We start from the raw sequence: 19294 nt of genomic DNA, 5'->3' as shown, positions 1-19294 counted from the left end.
GATCTCAACATTACTTTGAAGGTAATCTCTACATTTTTAGATTGCATGGTACCTGCCTAAGTGCTATAAAAGTACGAGGTTTGGAGGTGTCAGGGAAGCCTTTCTGGAAGTAGTTGAAACTTATTCTGGGGCCTAAGATATAAATTTAGGTACTGTATTTCCTTGCTTTTTTTCAGTAGGATCATTCATTTCTCAAACATTGTTAGAAGCTGCAAAATACTTTATCTTCGGATCCATGCATGCTAATGAGCCTTCTTTTCCCCAGCTGATTTTAAGTGTGTATATTAAAGTTCTGGACAGTGAAACAAGGAAGGACTTAGGATAGAAGAAGCTGCAGGAGATAGCCTAGATGGGGCTGCTTTGGCTCACTGGAAAATCAGAGAAAAGGAGCCTTGAAGACAGGTTCAAGGGGTTAGTCCCAGACAAGTTGCAGCTGCCTCTTGCTTTCTTGGTTGCAAGTCTCCTGGAGACCCTTAGAGTTTATAAGCTGCATACCTGAGGGGGAAGAAAGGCATGGGCATGATCACAAGGAGAGTTCATTATAGAAACTTTTTTTTTTTTTACTGTGACAGAGAGAGACAGACAGACAAGAACAGAGAGATGAAAAGCATCAATCATCAGTTTTTCATTGCAACACCTTAGTTCATTGATTGTTTTCTCATATGTGCCTTGACTGTGGGTCTGCAGCAGAACAAGTAATACCTTGCTCAAGCCAGCAACCTTGGATCCAAGCTGGTGAGCTTTGCTCAAGCCAGATGAACCCGCGCTCAAGCTGGCGACCTCAGGGTCTCGGACCTGGGTCCTCCGCATCCCAGTCCAAAGCTCTATCTACTGTGCCACCGCCCAGTCAGGCCATTATAGAAACTTTTAAAGATACTTTTCCTTTATATTTTTCAAATTTACATATATAATTTAAAAAGTAATGTTAAAGAGTTATCATAGAAAATAGCCCCCACACCCTAGTTCTAATTTCCATTCTTCATTTTCTCCTGATGTTATTTATAAATTGGAAGTTAGTATCCTTATAGGTGATACTGCTTTCACTTGTATTTCACTTGTGGCATGTTAATTTTACATATTGTATTGACTGTTATTCATTGGGAGATAATCACTTAGCTTTCCTTTCCTCATATCACCAATGGGATTATGTGGTAACTTGTTATTAAACTAATAGTCTGTTAGAGGACTCAAATAAATAAAATTAGAAATGAAAGTGGAGAAGTAACAACTGACACTTTAGAAATACAAAGGATTGTATGAAAATTCTATGAAGATCTGTATGCCAAAAAATTGGACAACATAGGCAAAATGGATAAATTCCTAGAGACATGCAATATTCCAAAACTCAATCTGGAAGAATCAGAAAACCTAAACAAACTGATTACAACAAATGAAATCGAAACAATTATCAAAAAATTCCCAGCAAACAAAAGTCCTGGACAAGATGGCTTCACAGGTGAATTTTATCAAACATTCAAAGAAGAACTAATACCTATCCTTCTCAAGCTATTTCAAAAAATTCAAGAGGAGAGAAGACTTCCAAACTTTTTCTGAGGCAAGCATTATGCTCATTCCAAAACCAAGTAAAGACACTACAAAGAAAGAAAACTATAGGCCAATATCCTTGATGAACTTAGATGCTATAATTCTCAACAAAATATTAGCAAGCTGGATCCAGCAATACATCAAAAAGATCATACAACATGATCAAGTGGGATTCATTCTGGAGAGGTAAGATTGGTACAACATTCGCAAGTCAATAAGTGTGTTCATCGCATAAACAAAATGAAGGATAAAAATTACATGATTATATCAATAGATGCAGAAAAAGCATTTGATAAAATACAGCACCCATTTATGATCAAAACTCTCAGCAAAGTGGGAATATGGGGAATATACTTCAACATAATAAAGGCCATCTATGACAAACCCACAGCCAACATTATACTTAATGAGCAAAAATTAAGAGCAATCCCTTTAAGATCAGGAACAAGGCAGGGGTCCCCCTTTTCACCACTCTTATTCAACATAGTTCTGGAAATCTTAGCCACAGCAATCAGACAAGAAGAAGAAATGAAAGGCATCCAAATTGGAAAAGAAGAAGTAAAACTCATTATTTGCTGATGACATGATACTGTACATAGAAAACCCTAAAGTCTCAGTCAAAAAAACTGCTAGACCTGATAAATGAATTTGGCAAGGTGGCAGGGTATAAAATTAATATTCAGAAATCAGTGGCATTTTTATACACCAACAATAAACTGAAAGAGAAATTAAGGAAACAATCCTCTTCACTATTGCAATAAAAAGAATAAAGTACCTAGGAGTAAATTTAACCAAGGAGGTAAAAGACTTGTACTCAGACATTGAATAAAGAAATCAAGGAAAGTAGAAGCATATACTATGTTCATGGATAGGAAGAATAAACATCATTAAAATGTCTGTACTACCCAAAGTAATCTGTAAATTCAGTGCAATTCCTATTAAAATACCAATGGCATACTTCAAAGATATAGAACATATATTCCAAAAATTTATATGGAACCAAAAAAGAACATGAATAGCCTCAGCAATCTTGAAAATGAAGAATAAAGTGGGAGGTATCACACTTCCTGATATCAAGTTATACTACAAGGCCATTGTACTCAGAACAGCTTGATACTGGCATAAGAACAGGCATACAGATCGATGGAACAGAACAGAGAACCCAGAAATAAACCTACATCTTTATAGACAACTGATATTTGACAAAGATAGTAAGAGCGTACAATGGAGTAAAGACATGCTCTTTAATAAATAGTGTTGGGAAAATTGGACAGGTACATGCAAAAAAATGAAACTAGAACATCAACTTACACCATTCACAAAAATAATTCAAAATGAATAAAAGACTGAAATGTAAGTTGTGAAACCATAAACATCTTGGAAGAAAACATAGGCAGTAACTCTGATATCTCTCGTAGCAATATTTTTGCCAATTTATCGACACGGGCAAGTGAAATAAAGGACAAGATAAACAAATGGGACTATATCAAAATAAAAAGCTTTTGCACAGCAAAAGACAACCCACACAATGAGAGAACATATTTGCCAATATGTCTGATAAGGGGTTAATAACCAAACTTTGTAAAGAACTAAAACTCAACACCAGGAAGGTAAACAACCCAATTAAAAAATGGGCAAAAGAACTGAATAGACACTTCTCCAGAGGACATATAGGTGGCCAATAGGCATATGAAAAAATGTTCAACATCACTAATCATCAGAGAAATGCAAATTGAAACCACAATGAGATCCCACCTCACACCTGTCAGAATGATGCTCATTAACAAATCAACACACAATAAGTGCTGGCAAGGGTGTAGAGAAAAGGGAACCCTCCTGCACTACTGGTGGGAATGCAGACTTGTGTAGCCACTGTGGAAAACAGTATGGCGTTTCCTCAAAAAGTTAAAAATGGAACTGCCTTTTGACTCAGCTATCCCACTTTTAGAAATACAGCCTAAGAATGCCAAATCACTGATTCAAAAGAAGATATGCACTCCCATGTTTATTGCAGTATTATTTACAATAGCCAAGCTCTGGAAACAGCCCAAGTGTTCATCAGTGGACGAGTGGATTAAAAAGCTGTGATATATACACAATGGAATACTACATGGCCATGAAAAGAAGGAAATCTTACCTTTTGCAATGGCACGGATGGACCCGGAGATCATTATGCTAATAAGCAAGGCAGAGAAAGAAAAATATCATATGATCTCACTTATATGTGGAATTTAATAAAGTAAACTGAGGAACAGAATAGAAGCAGAGGTGGGGGTCACAGGGAGCAGAGGGACAGCTGTCAGAGGGAAGGGGGATGAAGGGATGGGATTAGAGAAGGTGAAGGGATTAGTGAAATTATATATACATAACACATAAAGACAGATAACAGGACAGGAAAACCCAGAAGGAAAGGGGTTGAGGAAGTTGGGAGGGGGCAAAAAGGGTGTAATGGGGGACACAGGGGTTTGGGTTGAGGGTGTTACATTGAGTGAGACACTAGAATCTATGTTAACACAATAAATTAAAATTAATAAAAATGAAAGAAATAGTGTTTACATTATATAATAAATATTCACTGCTAAACTGAGCAATGAAACTATTCCTTCCTTTACACCCCATCACTGTTCCTGATAATTAATAATTGTCTTATTTTCTAATTTGTCTGGTATTCCATGCACAGACTATGAAATTATTTCTTCTGAATGCTTCCATGTTTTTCATGTGGCTGTCAGTAATTTTTTGCTTAATCTCAAAACTATCAGATTCATCTTTTTTCAGGAGACCTTCCTCCCCTGCTCTAATCTGGTCTGGTGGCTTTGTGCCTGCTGTACCCAGTTCTAATCCAGGGACTTAATTTCACATTTTATCCTGCAATTTGCTTCTTTTTGCTGTTCTCTTATGTTGAATATGCTGTTGCCCTGAACCCCTTGATTTGCATCCATGGCTTTTTAAGCACATTCTCCTGTAATTGCGACTACTTCAACTTCTGGCTCCACCTTCTCTTCCTCCTCTTTTTCTTCTAACAGTTTTATTGAGATATAAATCACATGCCTATTTAAAATATTCACCCATTTCAAGTGTCCAATGGTTGTTACACATGAATATAGCATATATTTTTTTTATCTACCCATGAATTGGTGGACATTTGGGCTTTCACTTTTTACTATTACAAATAATGCTGCTCTATACATTTGTTGGGTTTTCTTTGTTTTGTTTTGCTTTTTTTACAGAGAGAGAGTCAGAGAGAGGGGTAGATAGGGACAGACAGACAGGAATGGAGAGAGATGAGAAACATCAGTCATCAGTTTTTCATTGCAACACCTTAGTTCATTGATTGCTTTCTCATATATGCCTTGACCGCGGGCCTTTAGCAGACTGAGTAACCCCTTGTTTGAGCCAGCAACCTTGGGTCTAACCTGGTGAGCTTTGCTCAAACCAGATGAGCCCGCGCTCAAGCTGGCGACCTCGGGGTTTCTAACCTGGGTCCTCCGCATCCCAGTCCGACGCTCTATTCACTGCGCCACCGCCTGGTCAGGTTAGACATTTGTTTTTAATTCTCTTGGATGAATGGATTTACTGGATAAAATGGTAACTGTTTCTCTTTTTGAGTAATCTGTCAACCTGTTATTCAAGGTGGCTGCATCATATATATTACCACCAGCTATGTATGAGGGTTTCCATTTCTCTATGTCTTCATCAACACTTATCTGTTTTTTACTATAGCCATCCTAATGGGTATCTCGTTGTGATTTGATTTGCATTTCCCTGATGGATGATGTTGAGCATCTTGTAATGTGCTTATTCACCGTTTACTTATCTTCTTTGGAGAAATTTCTTTGTGTGTGTGTGACAGAGACAGTGAGAGAGACAGAGGAACAAATAGAGACAGAGAGACAGGAAGGGAGAGGGATGAGAAGCATCAATTCTTCGTTGTGGCTAATTAGTTGTTCATTGACTGCTTTCTCATATGTGCCTTGACCAAGAGGCTACAGCAGAGCAAGTGACCCCTTGTTCAAGCCAGTGACCTTGGACTCAAGCCATTGACCTTGGGCTTCAAGCCAGCGACCTCAGGGTTTCGAACCTGGGTCCTCTGCGTCCCAATCTGACGCTCTATCCATGTGCTACCACCTGGTCAGGCTGGCGAAATGATTTTTTATATACCTTGTTAAATTTTAAAATTGGGTTATTTGCCTTTTTATTACTTTGTAGGAATCTTTAAAAATATAATCTAGATATAGGTCCCTTAGCACAGTGGTCCCCAACTCCCGGGCCGCAGACCGGTACCAGTCCGTGGGCCATTTGGTACCGGTCCGCAGAGAAAGAATAAATAACTTACATTATTTCCGTTTTATTTATATTTAAGTCTGAACGATGTTTTATTTTTAAAAAATGACCATGCCTGACCTGTGGTGGTGCAGTGGATAAAGCGTTGACCTGGAAATGCTGAGGTTGCCGGTTTGAAACCCTGGGCTTGCCTGGTCAGGGCACATATGGGAGTTGATGCTTCCAGCTCCTCCCCCCTGTCTCTCTCCTCTCTCTCTCTCTCTCTCTCTCTCTCTCTCTCTCCCCTCTCTAAAATGAATAAGTAAAATAAAAATTAAAAAAAAAAAGATTTGTTTAAAAAAAAATAAAATGACCAGATTCCCTCTGTTACATCTGTCTAAGACTCACTCTTGATGCTTGTCTCGGTCACGTGATACATTTATCTGTCCTACCCTAAAGGCGGGTCTGTGAATATATTTTCTGACATTAAACCGGTCCGGTCCGTGGCCCAAAAAAGGTTGGGGACCACTGCCTTAGCATATTTGCAGGTATTTTCTCCCATTCAGTGAGTTGTCTTTGCACTTTCTTGATAGTGTCTTGGAAGCACAAGTGTTTTTAATTTTGCCAATGTCCAATTATACTTTAACATTTCTTTCTTTATTCTTGGCTTTTTCTTTTAAAAATATTTTTCTTGTCTTTTAAATTATATTTATTTATTTACATTGTTTATTCTACCTTCCCAAGTGATAGATTACACTTTTTTTCTTGCTTGTTGGAAAACATGTTTTATCTACCCTGACATTTGGTCTTGATGCAGAACCTCTCATGTGAGGATTTGCATCCTTTAGTTTTGAGAAACTTTCTTCCTATTTCTCTGATAATTTTTTCTTCTTTCTCTCTTATCTCTTTCCCTGGAATTCCTGCTAGTTGTATATCTATCTGATCCACTTGAGTGAGCCTCTGATTTTCTGATTTTTAAAAAATATTGTTTTTGTTACCTCCAGACATTTCTTCAACTTTATTAGCCACCTTTAAATGTTTCAGATCTCCTTTTCTTGTTCCTCTTTTAAGTAATATTTTCATTTTAGTGTATAGGTAGATACTGTCTTATCTATGTGAAGATATTAGGTATAGGTTTTTTTTCCTGTTCACCACATTATCTTTGTTTCCTCCAGAATTTTTATTATGAAAAATTACAAGCATATAGAATATGTACTTATCACCCTCTTTAAAAAACTAGCATGTCTAAGCATACACTTGAAACTAATACAAAATAGTACTGAAATTAAACTGTAATTGAAAAATAAAAATAAAGAATTTAAAATTAAAAATATTTTTAACAATTTATTGATTTTACCGAAAGAGAGAGAGACAGAGAGAGAAATAGAAACATCAATTTGTTATTCCACTTAGTCATGTATTTACTGGTTGATTCTTGTATGTGCCCTGACTGGGGATTGAGCCTGCTACTTTGTCGAATTGGGAGAATACTCTAACCAACTGAGCTAACTGGTGAGGGCCGAAAATGAAAAAAAAAAACCCAAAAAAACCAACCTACCTTCGAAAACCTATCACCTGACTGGAGGTGGTGCAGTGGATAGAGTGTCAACCTGGGACACTCTGAACTACCTGACAAGGGCGGTCTTTTTTTTGTTAAAGGTCATTTTCAAATGTCTTGTGATTGTTTGTTTTTCTTTTTCTATTGATTGACTTGAGAGAGAAAGAAGCATTAATTTTGTTGTTCCACTTAGTTGTGCATTCATTGGTTGGTTCCCGTATGTGCCCTGACTGAAAATCGAACCTGCAACCTTTGTGTTTTGGAACGATGCTCTAACTGACTGACCTAACTGGCCAGCATCATATCTTGTGATTCTTGACTGTCCATTCATGAAGTGTCAGCAACTGAGATCTAGGAATTGGAAACTCCTAGTGTCTGAGCAGGAGATATTTTTTGTGAACTTCTCTGGGGGCAAGCCTGCCTTTTCATTGATGGAGGTGGGGCACAGATGTTAGAATCTAGAGGTCTGTTCATTCTTAGCTTCTGAAGCTCTTCCAGTCTCCTACTGGGAAGTACCAGTCTAGCAGCCAAAATTCTGCAATCAGGGTAGGAGGAGGGAGCTGGTATACTGCCTAGCCAGGTTGGAAAAAGACCAGGGGCCCCAAATGCTCAACATACAGACTTTTATTTTTATTTTATTTTATTTTTTTTTACAGGGACAGAGAGAGTCAGAGAGAGGGATAGGTAGGGACAGACAGACAGGAACAGAGAGAGATGAGAAGCATCAATCATCAGTTTTTCGTTGCAACACCTTAATTGTTCATTGATTGTTCTCTCATATGTACCTTGACAGCAGGCCTTCAGCAGACCGAGTAACCCCTTGCTTGAGCCAGTGACCTTGGGTCCAAGCTGGTGAGCTTTTTCTGCTCAAGCCAGATAAGCCTGCGCTCAAGTTGGCGACCTCAGGGTCTCGAACCTGGGTCCTCTGCATCCCAGTCCAACACTCTATCCACTGCGCCACCACCTGGTCAGGCAACATACAGACTTTTAATTCTCTCCTCTCATTTTTGGCTGTGGCTTCAATTCTGGGAGCCTTTTTTTGTTCCTTCTAGTTCTGAGCTCTTCTAGGATTCTTTTGGCCTGCTTCTCTTTGGTATCTCATGGTGTCAGTTTTTAATTTCTCAAATCTATTAGGTCAGTTAACTTCCTCTTTCCACTTTCTTGTTGCAAAAATTTGTGGAAGTCTTTCATTTCCTATGATCTCTTCTCCCCTGTCTTGTACCCTTTTGTTCTTTACTGTCATCTTAGGGGGGCAATCTATACATTTAACTGAAAGTCCACACCTAATAATCTTTGTTTTTCTTGGGCTATCTGTTAATTTGGTTATCATTAATGTGTGTTCCAACTTAGAAGGTAGTTTACATTCACATTCTTACTGAGATCAAATTGGTGTCCTGATCTTTCCAGTATTTATCTATCTTACCTATCCAGTACCAGGCATTGTTTTAGATACTGGAGATATGGTGATAAGAAAGTCAGATATATATGGCTTCTGTTTTCATGGAATTTATACTCTTATGGGGGAGGCATGTATGTACAAATAGGATGTTGGCACAGAGTATGTAACAAAAGGGAGTCTTTGACCACAGATAACATTCCGTAGAATCATTATAACAACATAAACCCAAGGCAATGACCCATTTATTACGGAAGTATTTTTACCAAAAATCTCTATTTGAATCATTCTTCAATTTAATTTATTTGCAGAAATAGTCACTAATAGTGACCTTTGTCAGTTAGAATGTGATACCGGAAAGACTAGGATATAGGTTTGATCTCAGTGAGAACTATTGATTTTGTATGGATAAACTTTCTTTTCTGGCTAACTCCTCTCTGGTTGTCATTGAAATATGTGACCTTGATTATAAAGGATGATTTCATTCTTTTAGAATGAATGTCTCATTATGAATACATCACAGTTACTCAGTGCGTCCTCTGTCTACCCTGTTAGCTTTCTTTCACCATGTACTTAAATCTTACTCCTTTGTGCCTGACCAGGCGGTGGCGCAGTGGATAGAGCATTGGACTGGGATGCGGAGGACCCAGGTCCGAGACTCCGAGGTCACCAGCTTGAGAACGGGCTCATCTGGTTTGAGCAATGCTCACCAGCTTGGACCCAAAGTCGCTGGCTCGAGCAAGGGATTACTCGATCTGCTGAAGGCCCGCGGTCAAGGCACATATGAGAAAGCAATCAATGAACAACTAAGGTGTTACAACATGCAACAAAAAACTAATGATTGATGCTTCTCATCTCTTCGTTCCTGTCTGTCTGTCCCTGTCTATCCCTCTCTCTGATTCTCTCTCTGTCTCTGTTAAAAAAAAAAAAAGAAAGAAAATCTTACTCCTTTGACTTACCACTTGTGTTAGTTTCCAAAGGCTGCAGTAACAAGATACCACAAACTAGATGGCTTAAAGCAGCAGAAATTTATGTTATTCTGGAGGCTAGAAGTCTGAAATCAAGATGTTGACAACGTTGTCCTCTTACTAAAAGGATCTGTTGGAAGATCTGTTCCTTGCCTTTCTCTGAGCTCCTGGTGTTGCCAGCAGTCCTTGGTGTGCTTGGCTTGTAGACACATCATCACTCCAGTCTCTCCTTTCATCATCACATGCAGTTCTTCCTCTGTGTCTGTGTCTTCACCTGACACTTTTCTCTCTGTGTGTATCTGTCCCTGTGTCTCTTCTCTTTTTGTGAAGATGACAATCATATTGAATTAAGAGCCCACCTTATTCCAGTATGACCTCATCTAACTTACATCTTAATTACTTTTGCAAAGACTGTATTTTCAGGGATCATTTCTATTGTACGTTAATTAATTTTGCAAAAGACTCTTATTTCCAAATAAGATCACATTTATAGGTACTAGGGGTTAGGACTTAACCGTATCTTTTTAGGAGACACAATTCAGCCTTCATACTCTTTTCACTAAGAAATAAATAAAAACCATGTTATTTGTTCAGTTCATAATGAATATTGGTAGAAAGAATCACCAAATAAAAATAAAAGCTGTACACAGTACTCTACTACTGATCAAGAACTAACTACCTGAAAATGCTTGTAAGTAACATTGACAACCAATTAATCTTTGGGGAAAAAGAAATTCTGGTCTCTACTGGTTGATTTTTTTAAAAGAATTTTATAGAGGAGTGAGGGCGGGAAGGGGGAAGGAACCAGATGTGTCAACTCATAGAAGTACCTTCTCATACGTGGCTTGACAGGGCAAACCCAGGGTTTCGAACTTACAACCACAGCATTCCAGGTTGATGCTTTAACCACTGTCACCAGAGTTCAGGCTCTACTTGGGGGGGGGGAGTTGAAGGTCTTGCAGCAATATCTGGAGAAGAATGAGCCATTCATAACCTTTTTTTTTTTCATTCATAACCTTTTGAGTGTGGCTCACTCTCCTAGTTTTCTTTCTTAGAAAATAATTTTTTTTTTTTTTGGTATGTCTTTATTTTTTTATTTATTTATTTATTTATTTTTTTAGATTTTATTTATTCATTATAGAGAGGAGAGAGAGAGAGAGAGAAGGGGGGAGGAGCAGGAAGCATCAACTCCCATATGCGCCTTGACCAGGCAAGCCCAGGGTTTTGAACCGGCAACCTCAGTGTTTCCAGGTTAACGCTTTATCCACTGCGCCACCACAGGTCAGGCAGAAAATAATTTTTTAAAAATATTGGCTCTGGCCGGTTGACTCAGCGGTAGAGCATCAGCCTGGCGTGGAGTCCCGGGTTCGATTCCCGGCCAGGGCACACAGGAGAAGTGCCCATCTGCTTCTCCACCCCTCCCCCTCTCCTTCCTCTCTGTCTCTCTCTTCCCCTCCCGCAGCCAAGGCTCCATTGGAGCAAAGATGGCCCAGGCGCTGGGGATGGCTCTGTGGCCTCTGCCTCAGGTGCTGGAATGGCTCTGGATGCAACAGAGCGACGCCCCAGAGGGGCAGAACATCGTCCCCTGGTGGGCATGCCGGGTGGATCCCGGTCAGGCGCATGTGGGAGTCTGTCTGACTGCCTCCCCGATTCCAGCTTCGGAAAAATGAAAAAAAAAAGAAAAAATATATATATATAGTTAGTCCTGGCTGGATATCTCAGTTGGGAGCATCGTCCTCATACACCAAAGTTGTGGGTTTGATCCCTGGTCAGAGCACATACAAGAATTAATCAATGCCTGACCAGGCGGTAGTACAGTGATAGAGCATTGGACTGTGACACAGAACACCCAGGTTTGAAACCCCGAGGTCGCCACTTGAGCTCGGGCTCATCCGGCTTGAGTGCGGGCTCACTAGCTTGAGCATGGGGTTGCTGGCTTGAGCAAGGGGTCCCCTGCTTTGCTGTAGCCCCCCTGGTCAAGGCACAAATGAGAAAGCAATCAGTGAACAACTAAGGTGCTGCAACGAAGAATTGATGCTTCTCATCTGTCTCCCTTCCTGTCTGTCTGTCCCCATCTGTCCCTCTCTCTGTCTCTTTCTCTCTGTCACACACACAAAAAATCAACCAATGAATGCATAAATAAGGGAATAACAAATCAATGTTTCTCTCCCTCTCCCTTTCTCACTCTCTAAACCCAATTAATCAGTGTACCAACCAATTAATCAGTCATTAAAAATAGTTAAAAATATTTTTTTTAAAGAAGCAATTTTATTTACTTATTTATTTTTTAAATTTTTTTACAGAGACAGAGAGTCAGAGAGAGGGATAGATAGGGACAGACAGACAGGAATGGAGAGAGATGAGAAGCATCAATCATCAGTTTTTCGTTGTGACATCTTAGTTGTTCATTAATTGCTTTCTCATATGTGCCTTGACCATGGGCCTTCAGTAGACTGAGTAACCCCTTGCTCGAGCCAGAGACCTTGGGTCCAAGCTGGTGAGCTTTGCTCAAACCAGATGAGCCTGTTCTCAAGCTGGCGACCTCGGGGTCTCGAACCTGGGTCCTCCGCATCCCAGTCCAATGCTCTATTCACTGTGCCACCGCCTGGTCAGGCAGTTAAAAATATTTTAAATTAGAGACCTTGCATGTTCATTTAGTGTTGAATTAAGAGGGGTAGGACAGTAGGAGCTGGCATGTAGCTGTTTAGAAATGTGCATCCTCAGAGACTTTAGATAATTTACTCTCTTTTATTCCCCTTTTTCTTATTTTTAGAAGGGAAGATACAAGGCTTTGATTCATGAAGAATCTGCTCACTAAGAAGTGTATATCAAACCATTGGTTGAATTTCCATCAAAAACAGATTAAGCAGAGAATGGAGAGGAAGGTCGACTCCAGGTGAGTAATGGGACTTGACAAAAAAGATAACTGAAATTATGGCTCATTTGAAAGCCTGTAAATATTTTGTGTGTGAAAATAGTACTTAATAAAAACAAGTTTTTTCCTGAATAATGAGTGGTGAGAGAGAAAGCTTGGGCAAGAATTTCTTGTTGTTGATTGTTTGGTTTCTCATCCAAAGTATAAAGTATAATGCACATTTTATACCTTATATTACACTCAACTATTTTGCATGTGTGGAATATTCATCGTTAAAATTTGGATTTTGCCTGACCTGTGGTGGTGCAGTGGATAAAGCGTCGACCTGGAATGCTGAGGTTGCCGGTTCAAAACCCTGGCCTTGCCCGGTCAAGACACATATGGGAGTTGAGGCTTCCTGCTCCTCCCCCCCTTCTCTCTCTCCCCTCTAAAATGAATAAATAAATAAAAATAATTAAAAAAAAATTGGATTTTGATTCATTTATTGAGCCAGGCCCTGCACTAGGTGCTGGGGCTACCCCAGTGAATAAGACTAGACCAGTGGTTGGCAAACTCATTAGTCAACAGAGCCAAATATTAACAGTACAACGATTGAAATTTCTTTCAAGAGCCAAATTTTTTAAACTTAAACTATATAGGTAGGTACATTCCTTATCGAGGTAGCACCCGCACGTGGTATTTGTGAAAGAGCCACACTCAAAGGGCCAAAGAGCTGACCACTGGACTAGACCATCTTCTCTTAGAGCCCACAGTGCACAGGGAGGTGCTGAAGTGTGACGGGTATTTATGCCTTATGGAGAGTCCTGAAGAAACAACCTAACCCCCTGGCAGCAAGGTGGCGGGTTGGTGATGATTACCTTGAATGATTTCTTGTAGGGGATGAATGACATTAGGCCAGTGCCATAAAGGAGGATGCAGTTGATGTTCCAATTGTATCCTTGTCAAACATAACAGGACTGGAATATATCAAACCCAAATTAAAACATGCTGTGGAATGGCCTTTGAAATATCCAGTCTTTTACCTGAAAGGGTGTTCAGCCACTTATAGGAGTTCTTATGGGACACCTCTATGCTCTAAAATAATGATTGCAAAGGCTTTGGCCAATGAGAATTGACTGAATTTTTTAGACATAAAGGGACCTGAATTAATGAATAAATATGTTTGTGAATCTGAAAGAGTAGTTAGATCTTCTAAAAAGCAAGAGTGATGCCTTCTTCTATTATTATTATTATTATTTTAAATGAGAGGAGGGAAAATAGAGAGACAGACTCCTACACACACCCTGACTGGGACGCACCGGCAACCCCTGTCTGGGGCCAATACCTGAATCAACCGAGCTGTCATCAGTGCCTGAGGGTGACACTCTGACTAACAGAGCTATCCTCAGCACCTGGGGCTGCTGCTCAAATCAATCAAGCCACTGGCTGTGAGAGAGAAGGGGAAGAGGGAGGAGAAGAGAAGCAGATGGTCCCTTCTTGTGTGTGCTTTGACCAGGGATGAAATTTAGAATGTCCATATGCCGGGCCACCGCTGTATCCACTGAACCAACTTCTAGCTTTTTCATTTTGGACCTGGTTCCTACATCCCATGAAATACATTTCTTACTCCAAAATCCACTTCTATACATTATTGTCAAAGCTGTGAGCATCAATTTTATACAGGAACAGAGATAATATATGTAGATGAATGCGTGGTAGAAGATATTTACAAACTTTATTTTTGAAGGCCAGAACAATAAAATAGCCAAATAAATGCCAGGCTTTTATGGCCTTGATCCAAATATATATTTGTTCTCATTAAAATTCATACCTGCTTTTTTTGTTTTAGCCTTCTTAACCTTTACTTATGGCAAATAAAAAAACTAAGAGTTATTTCATATGCTCTAATGCCCTTGGAAATTTAAAAAAATTGGAAATATAAGCCAAATCCAGGTGTAAAACAAAAGAATTAGGGTTTTTTTTCCCCTCATAAAATGCTATAAGTAAATCATATAAAGTATTGATATTTTAACTTGTACACGTTTTCAGGTCATTAATACATTTTTCAGTTAAAAGATAAAAATATTTTTGATTTTGAGCAGGAAGGAGGAAAGTTATCCTGAGGTTAGAAGTTATAGCGAGAAGCTGCCAGGCTGTTGTATCTCTCCTCTACTTTTGATCATGGCTGCTTTCGGCTTGCATTAAGGTGCTCAGTGAACGTCCACTAAATGAATAAAAAGTGTGTGTGTGTGTGTGTATATATTAATGTCTGAAGCCTTTGTGGATCTGTTGTTTCTGTTTCTGTAATCATGGGGTCTAACTTCTTTGTGCACTAGGCATTATATATTAAAAATTATGTATAGGAATGTCTTTAAGCTTATGATGTAGGTGCCTTCCTCCAGAAATGATTTACATTTTCCTCTCTTAGTCTCCTTGGTACATTACTGGTCTGGAATGACCTTAAACTAGTCTTAAGGCTCATAATTCCCTAACCCTGGTAAAGCCCAGACTGGAAATTCCCACCAGACTGCAATAGTTTCATTTCATCCACACCCTCAATTTTGTATATGGCACCTGTGTATTTTGGAAATGGATTGGTGTTTACTAAATTGATATAGAAACTAGAACAGTGATTACTTAGATCATTCCAGTGTATCAAGTATGAGTCAGTTTATATTGAGATATGTAATTGCCAGGGAAACCAGCAAGGATGCCACCCTTTTCTCCCAGTAAGGTACTTGATGCAGGAAGCCATGCTATGTTCAGTTTTCTTTTTTGTGTATGTGACAGAGATAGAGAGACAAAGAGAGTGACAGATAAGGACAGACAGAAAGGGACAGAGTTGAGAAGCATTTCTTCATTGTGGCACCTTAGTTCATTGATTGCTTTCTCATATGTGCCTTGACCAGGGGGCTACAGCAGAATGAGTGACCCCTTGCTCAAGCCAGTGACCTTGGGCTCAAGCCAGCGACCTTTGGGCTCAAGCTGGATGAGCCTGCACTCAAGTCGGTGACCTTGGGGTTTCAAATCTGGGTCCTTTGCGTCCCAGTCTAACACTCTATCCGCTGTGCCACCGCCTGGTCAGGCTGACCTAAACAGTTTTGAAGAATTTAAAACACTTCACCGTTTATGAATACTTCTCAACTTGGGTTTGTTCAGTGTTTCTTCATGATTGAATTCAGGTTATACATTTTTAGCAGGAGTATCACAGAAGTGATGCTGGAGACACATTAGATGGACTTGGTCCCATTATCACTGAAGTTAACCTTTATCTTGATTAAGAGGATATCTGCCAGGTTTCTCCACTATAAATTAATGAATAAATATTTTGTGAGGAGATACTTTCTGAAACTATGTTAAATACCACAATCCCCAAATGGGGATTTGAATTTTTTTTTTCACTTACAGTAGGATTATATTAAATAAAATGTGTATTCATTTAAATACACATCTCTTCTAGTTTTCAAAAATATTTTTTGTTTCAATGTTGCCTAACCTGTAAAAGTATTAGACATATAAATTTAAAACCTATGCGGCAAAATGATGTTTCCATTGTTTTGTAGTGAAGTTTTTGTTCGTATTTTTTTGCTTTTTTTGGCAGATTCGTGTGTGAGACTACTAACATCCTTTTAGTTGATAGCACAATAATATGTAAGTTTATATAATACTTATAAAAAATACACTATAAAATATATTGATCCCCACTTGGGGCTCATGAAATGTGCTATGTTAAAGTGGATACTATTTAAATATTTTAGTAACTAGAAAGCCCGGCGGTCATACGAAATGACCGCTGTTCTAGATATTATAAATTGTAATTAAAATGATTTGTGCAAAGGTGTCTGCTAATTCAAACTGAATTACCCAGGGCAGGTGGCGAGGACGCCCCTTTGCTTAGTGCCCCACAGGGTTTCCCCCTTCTACTTGCTTAATTGCTTAAAGTAGAGTGCAATGAAGGAAACCACTGGCGGTACATTTCTTAAGAGCCACCGCTAGCTCAATAAATAAAGGTGATTTAAATAATAAAATGTTAATTCACATGTCAAAGATCTCTTTGTATACAACATTTCTTGTGTAGATCTTTCCATCATTTTTTAAGCTCGCCTTGCAGAGGACCATCAATTATTATTATTATTTTTTTTTTCTTTTTCATTTTTCTGAAGCTGGAAACAGGAAGAGACAGACAGACTCCCGCATGCGCCCGACCGGGATCCACCCGGCACGCCCACCATGGGGTGACGCTCTGCCCACCAGGGGGCGATGCTCTGCCCATCCTGGGCGTCGCCATGTTGCGACCAGAGCCACTCTAGCGTCTGAGGCAAAGGCCACAGAGCCATCCCCAGCGCCCGGGCCATCTTTGCTCCAATGGAGCCTTGGCTGCGGGAGGGGAAGAGAGAGACAGAAAGGAAAGCGCGGCGGAGGGGTGGAGAAGCAAATGGGCGCTTCTCCTGTGTGCCCTGGCCGGAAATTGAACCCGGGTCCTCCACACGCTAGGCCGACGCTCTACCACTGAGACAACCGTCCAGGGCCAATTATTTTTAATTTTATGTCCGTTCTTTCACGAACTCTTGAACAGGCAACATAAAGTTGACCGTGTCCAAATGCAGGCTCAGGTAAAAAAATGCCAACACGCTTAAGCGTTTGGCCCTGAGACTTATTGATGGTCATAGCAAAGGCAAGTTTTACAGGAAATTGTCTACGTCTCAATTGAAACGGCAACCCTGTTTGAGATGGAGCCAAATCAATTCTTGGAATGACATGTATTTCACCTTTAGAGGAGCCAAAGACATAGCTATTATGACATAATTTTTCAATTGGAGAACCTCTAGTCTTGTACCATTGCAAAGACCCCTTCTGGTGTTAAGATTTCTTAACAGCATAATAATTGCTCCAATCTTTAACCTCAATTTGTGAGGTGGCATGCCAGAAGGCGGGATTATTTGAATGCCGTGGCAACTTTACCCCATTGGCTAGTACAGTTACGCAAGCAACCAATAAGCTATCGGCGACAAACAGACACTTAAGCCGCATATAATAAAGATGCATAGTTTTTTTTACTTTTGCAGTTTTCGGGGCAGTATGGCTACTCTGAACCTGGGTATTGTTTTCATATGGATATTTACGAAGAAAAATGTGAAGAAGAACAAGTTGTGAGTGGTATAGGAGCCTCTGTAATAATGAAGATGACTTCTTTTCTGAGATATCCATGAGAATATGAAATATTTTTTGACAACTTCTTTACCCGCTTTGAATTATTATTAAAATTGATAACGTAATATCAAGGTGACTGGAACAACACCGTTATTGTTATGATGAAAGTAATAAAATTTTTGCATTGATTCTTTATGTTAGGCTGTTATATTGCCCTACAATGTCTATCCACTCGACAGTCTTTTCTTTCTTAGAATGTCTTTTCACTTTTCCTAAAGGTTGTAGTCCTAAATAATTTGAGAGACCTTTTTTTTTTTGTATTTTTTTTTTCTGAAGTGAGAAGCAGGGAGGCAGTCAGACAGACTCCCGCATGCGCCCGACCAGGATCCACCTGGCACGCCCACCAGGGGGTGATCCTCTGCCCATCCGGGGCGTTGCTCTGCTGCGACCAGAGCCACTCTAGCGCCCGAGGCAGAGGCCATGGAGCCATCCCCAGTGCCTGGGCCAACTTTGCTCCAGTGGAGCCTTGGCTGCAGGAGGGGAAGAGAGGGACAGAGAGGAAGGAGAGGGGAAGGGGTGGAGAAGCTGATAGCCGCTTCTCCTGTGTGCCCTGGCTGGGAATCGAACCCGGTACTTCCACACACCAGGCCGACGCTCTACCACTGAGCCAACCGGGCAGGGCCAATTTGACAGAACTTTGACACAGTTTTTGTCATTTCATCATAACAATAATGGTATGTTCCACGTCCTTTTTTTTCCATTATATTATCAGATTTCAAGGGACGCTTATTCATTCTACTATACTGTGCTGTTCCAGTCACCTTGATATTATGTTATCAATTTTTTTTTTTTTTGTATTTTTCTGAAGCTGGAAATGGGGAGAGACAGTCAGACAGACTCCCGCATGCGCCCCACCGGGATCCACCCGGCATGCCCACCAGGGGGCGACGCTCTGCCCACCAGGGGGTGATGCTCTGCCCCTCCGGGGCGTCGCTCTGTTGCGACCAGAGCCACTCTAGCGCCTGGGGCAGAGGCCAAGGAGCCATCCCCAGCGCCCGGGCCATCTTTGCTCCAATGGAGCCTCGCTGTGGGAGGGGAAGAGAGAGACAGAGAAGAAGGAGAGGGGGAGGGGTGGAGAAGCAGATGGGCGCTTCTCCTGTGTGCCCTGGCTGGGAATTGAACCCGGGACTTCTGCACGCCAGGCCGACGCTCTACCACTGAGCCAACCGGCCAGGGCCTATGTTATCAATTTCAATAATAATTCAGAGCGGGTAAAGAAGTTGTCAAAAAATATTTCATATTCTCATGGATACTTCAGAAAAGAAGTTATCTTCATTATTACAGAGGCTCCTACACCACTCACAACTTGTTCTTCACATTTTTCTTCATAAATATCCATATGAAAACAATACCCAGATTCGGAGTAGTCATACTGCCCCGAAAACTGCAAAAGTAAAAAACTGTGAATTACTAAAATACTTAAATAGTATCCACTTTAACATAGCACATTCCATGAGCCCCAAGTGGGGATCAGTAAAAAATGTTTAAAAATAACTTTT

At 40.2% G+C, this 19294-nt stretch overlaps 1 protein-coding gene across 15 annotated transcripts in view; it reads left to right on the top strand.

Moving 5' to 3' along the window:
* SFI1 (SFI1 centrin binding protein) overlaps nucleotides 1-19294 on the top strand; it is a 104899-nt gene that overhangs the window by 11256 nt on the left and 74349 nt on the right. For all 15 annotated transcript variants that reach the window (XM_066260081.1, XM_066260080.1, XM_066260093.1 and 12 more), the window contains one exon: nucleotides 12504-12626. In XM_066260081.1, coding sequence (XP_066116178.1) covers nucleotides 12529-12626 — 98 coding nt within the window. In that variant the 5' untranslated portion in view covers nucleotides 12504-12528. The remainder of the gene's footprint in view (nucleotides 1-12503; nucleotides 12627-19294) is intronic.

This window comes from Saccopteryx bilineata, chromosome 2, assembly GCF_036850765.1.
Source record: "Saccopteryx bilineata isolate mSacBil1 chromosome 2, mSacBil1_pri_phased_curated, whole genome shotgun sequence".
NCBI classification, from domain to species: domain Eukaryota; kingdom Metazoa; phylum Chordata; class Mammalia; order Chiroptera; family Emballonuridae; genus Saccopteryx; species Saccopteryx bilineata.
Note: the sequence above shows the minus strand (reverse complement) of the source record. Positions and strands in the feature narration are given on the sequence as shown.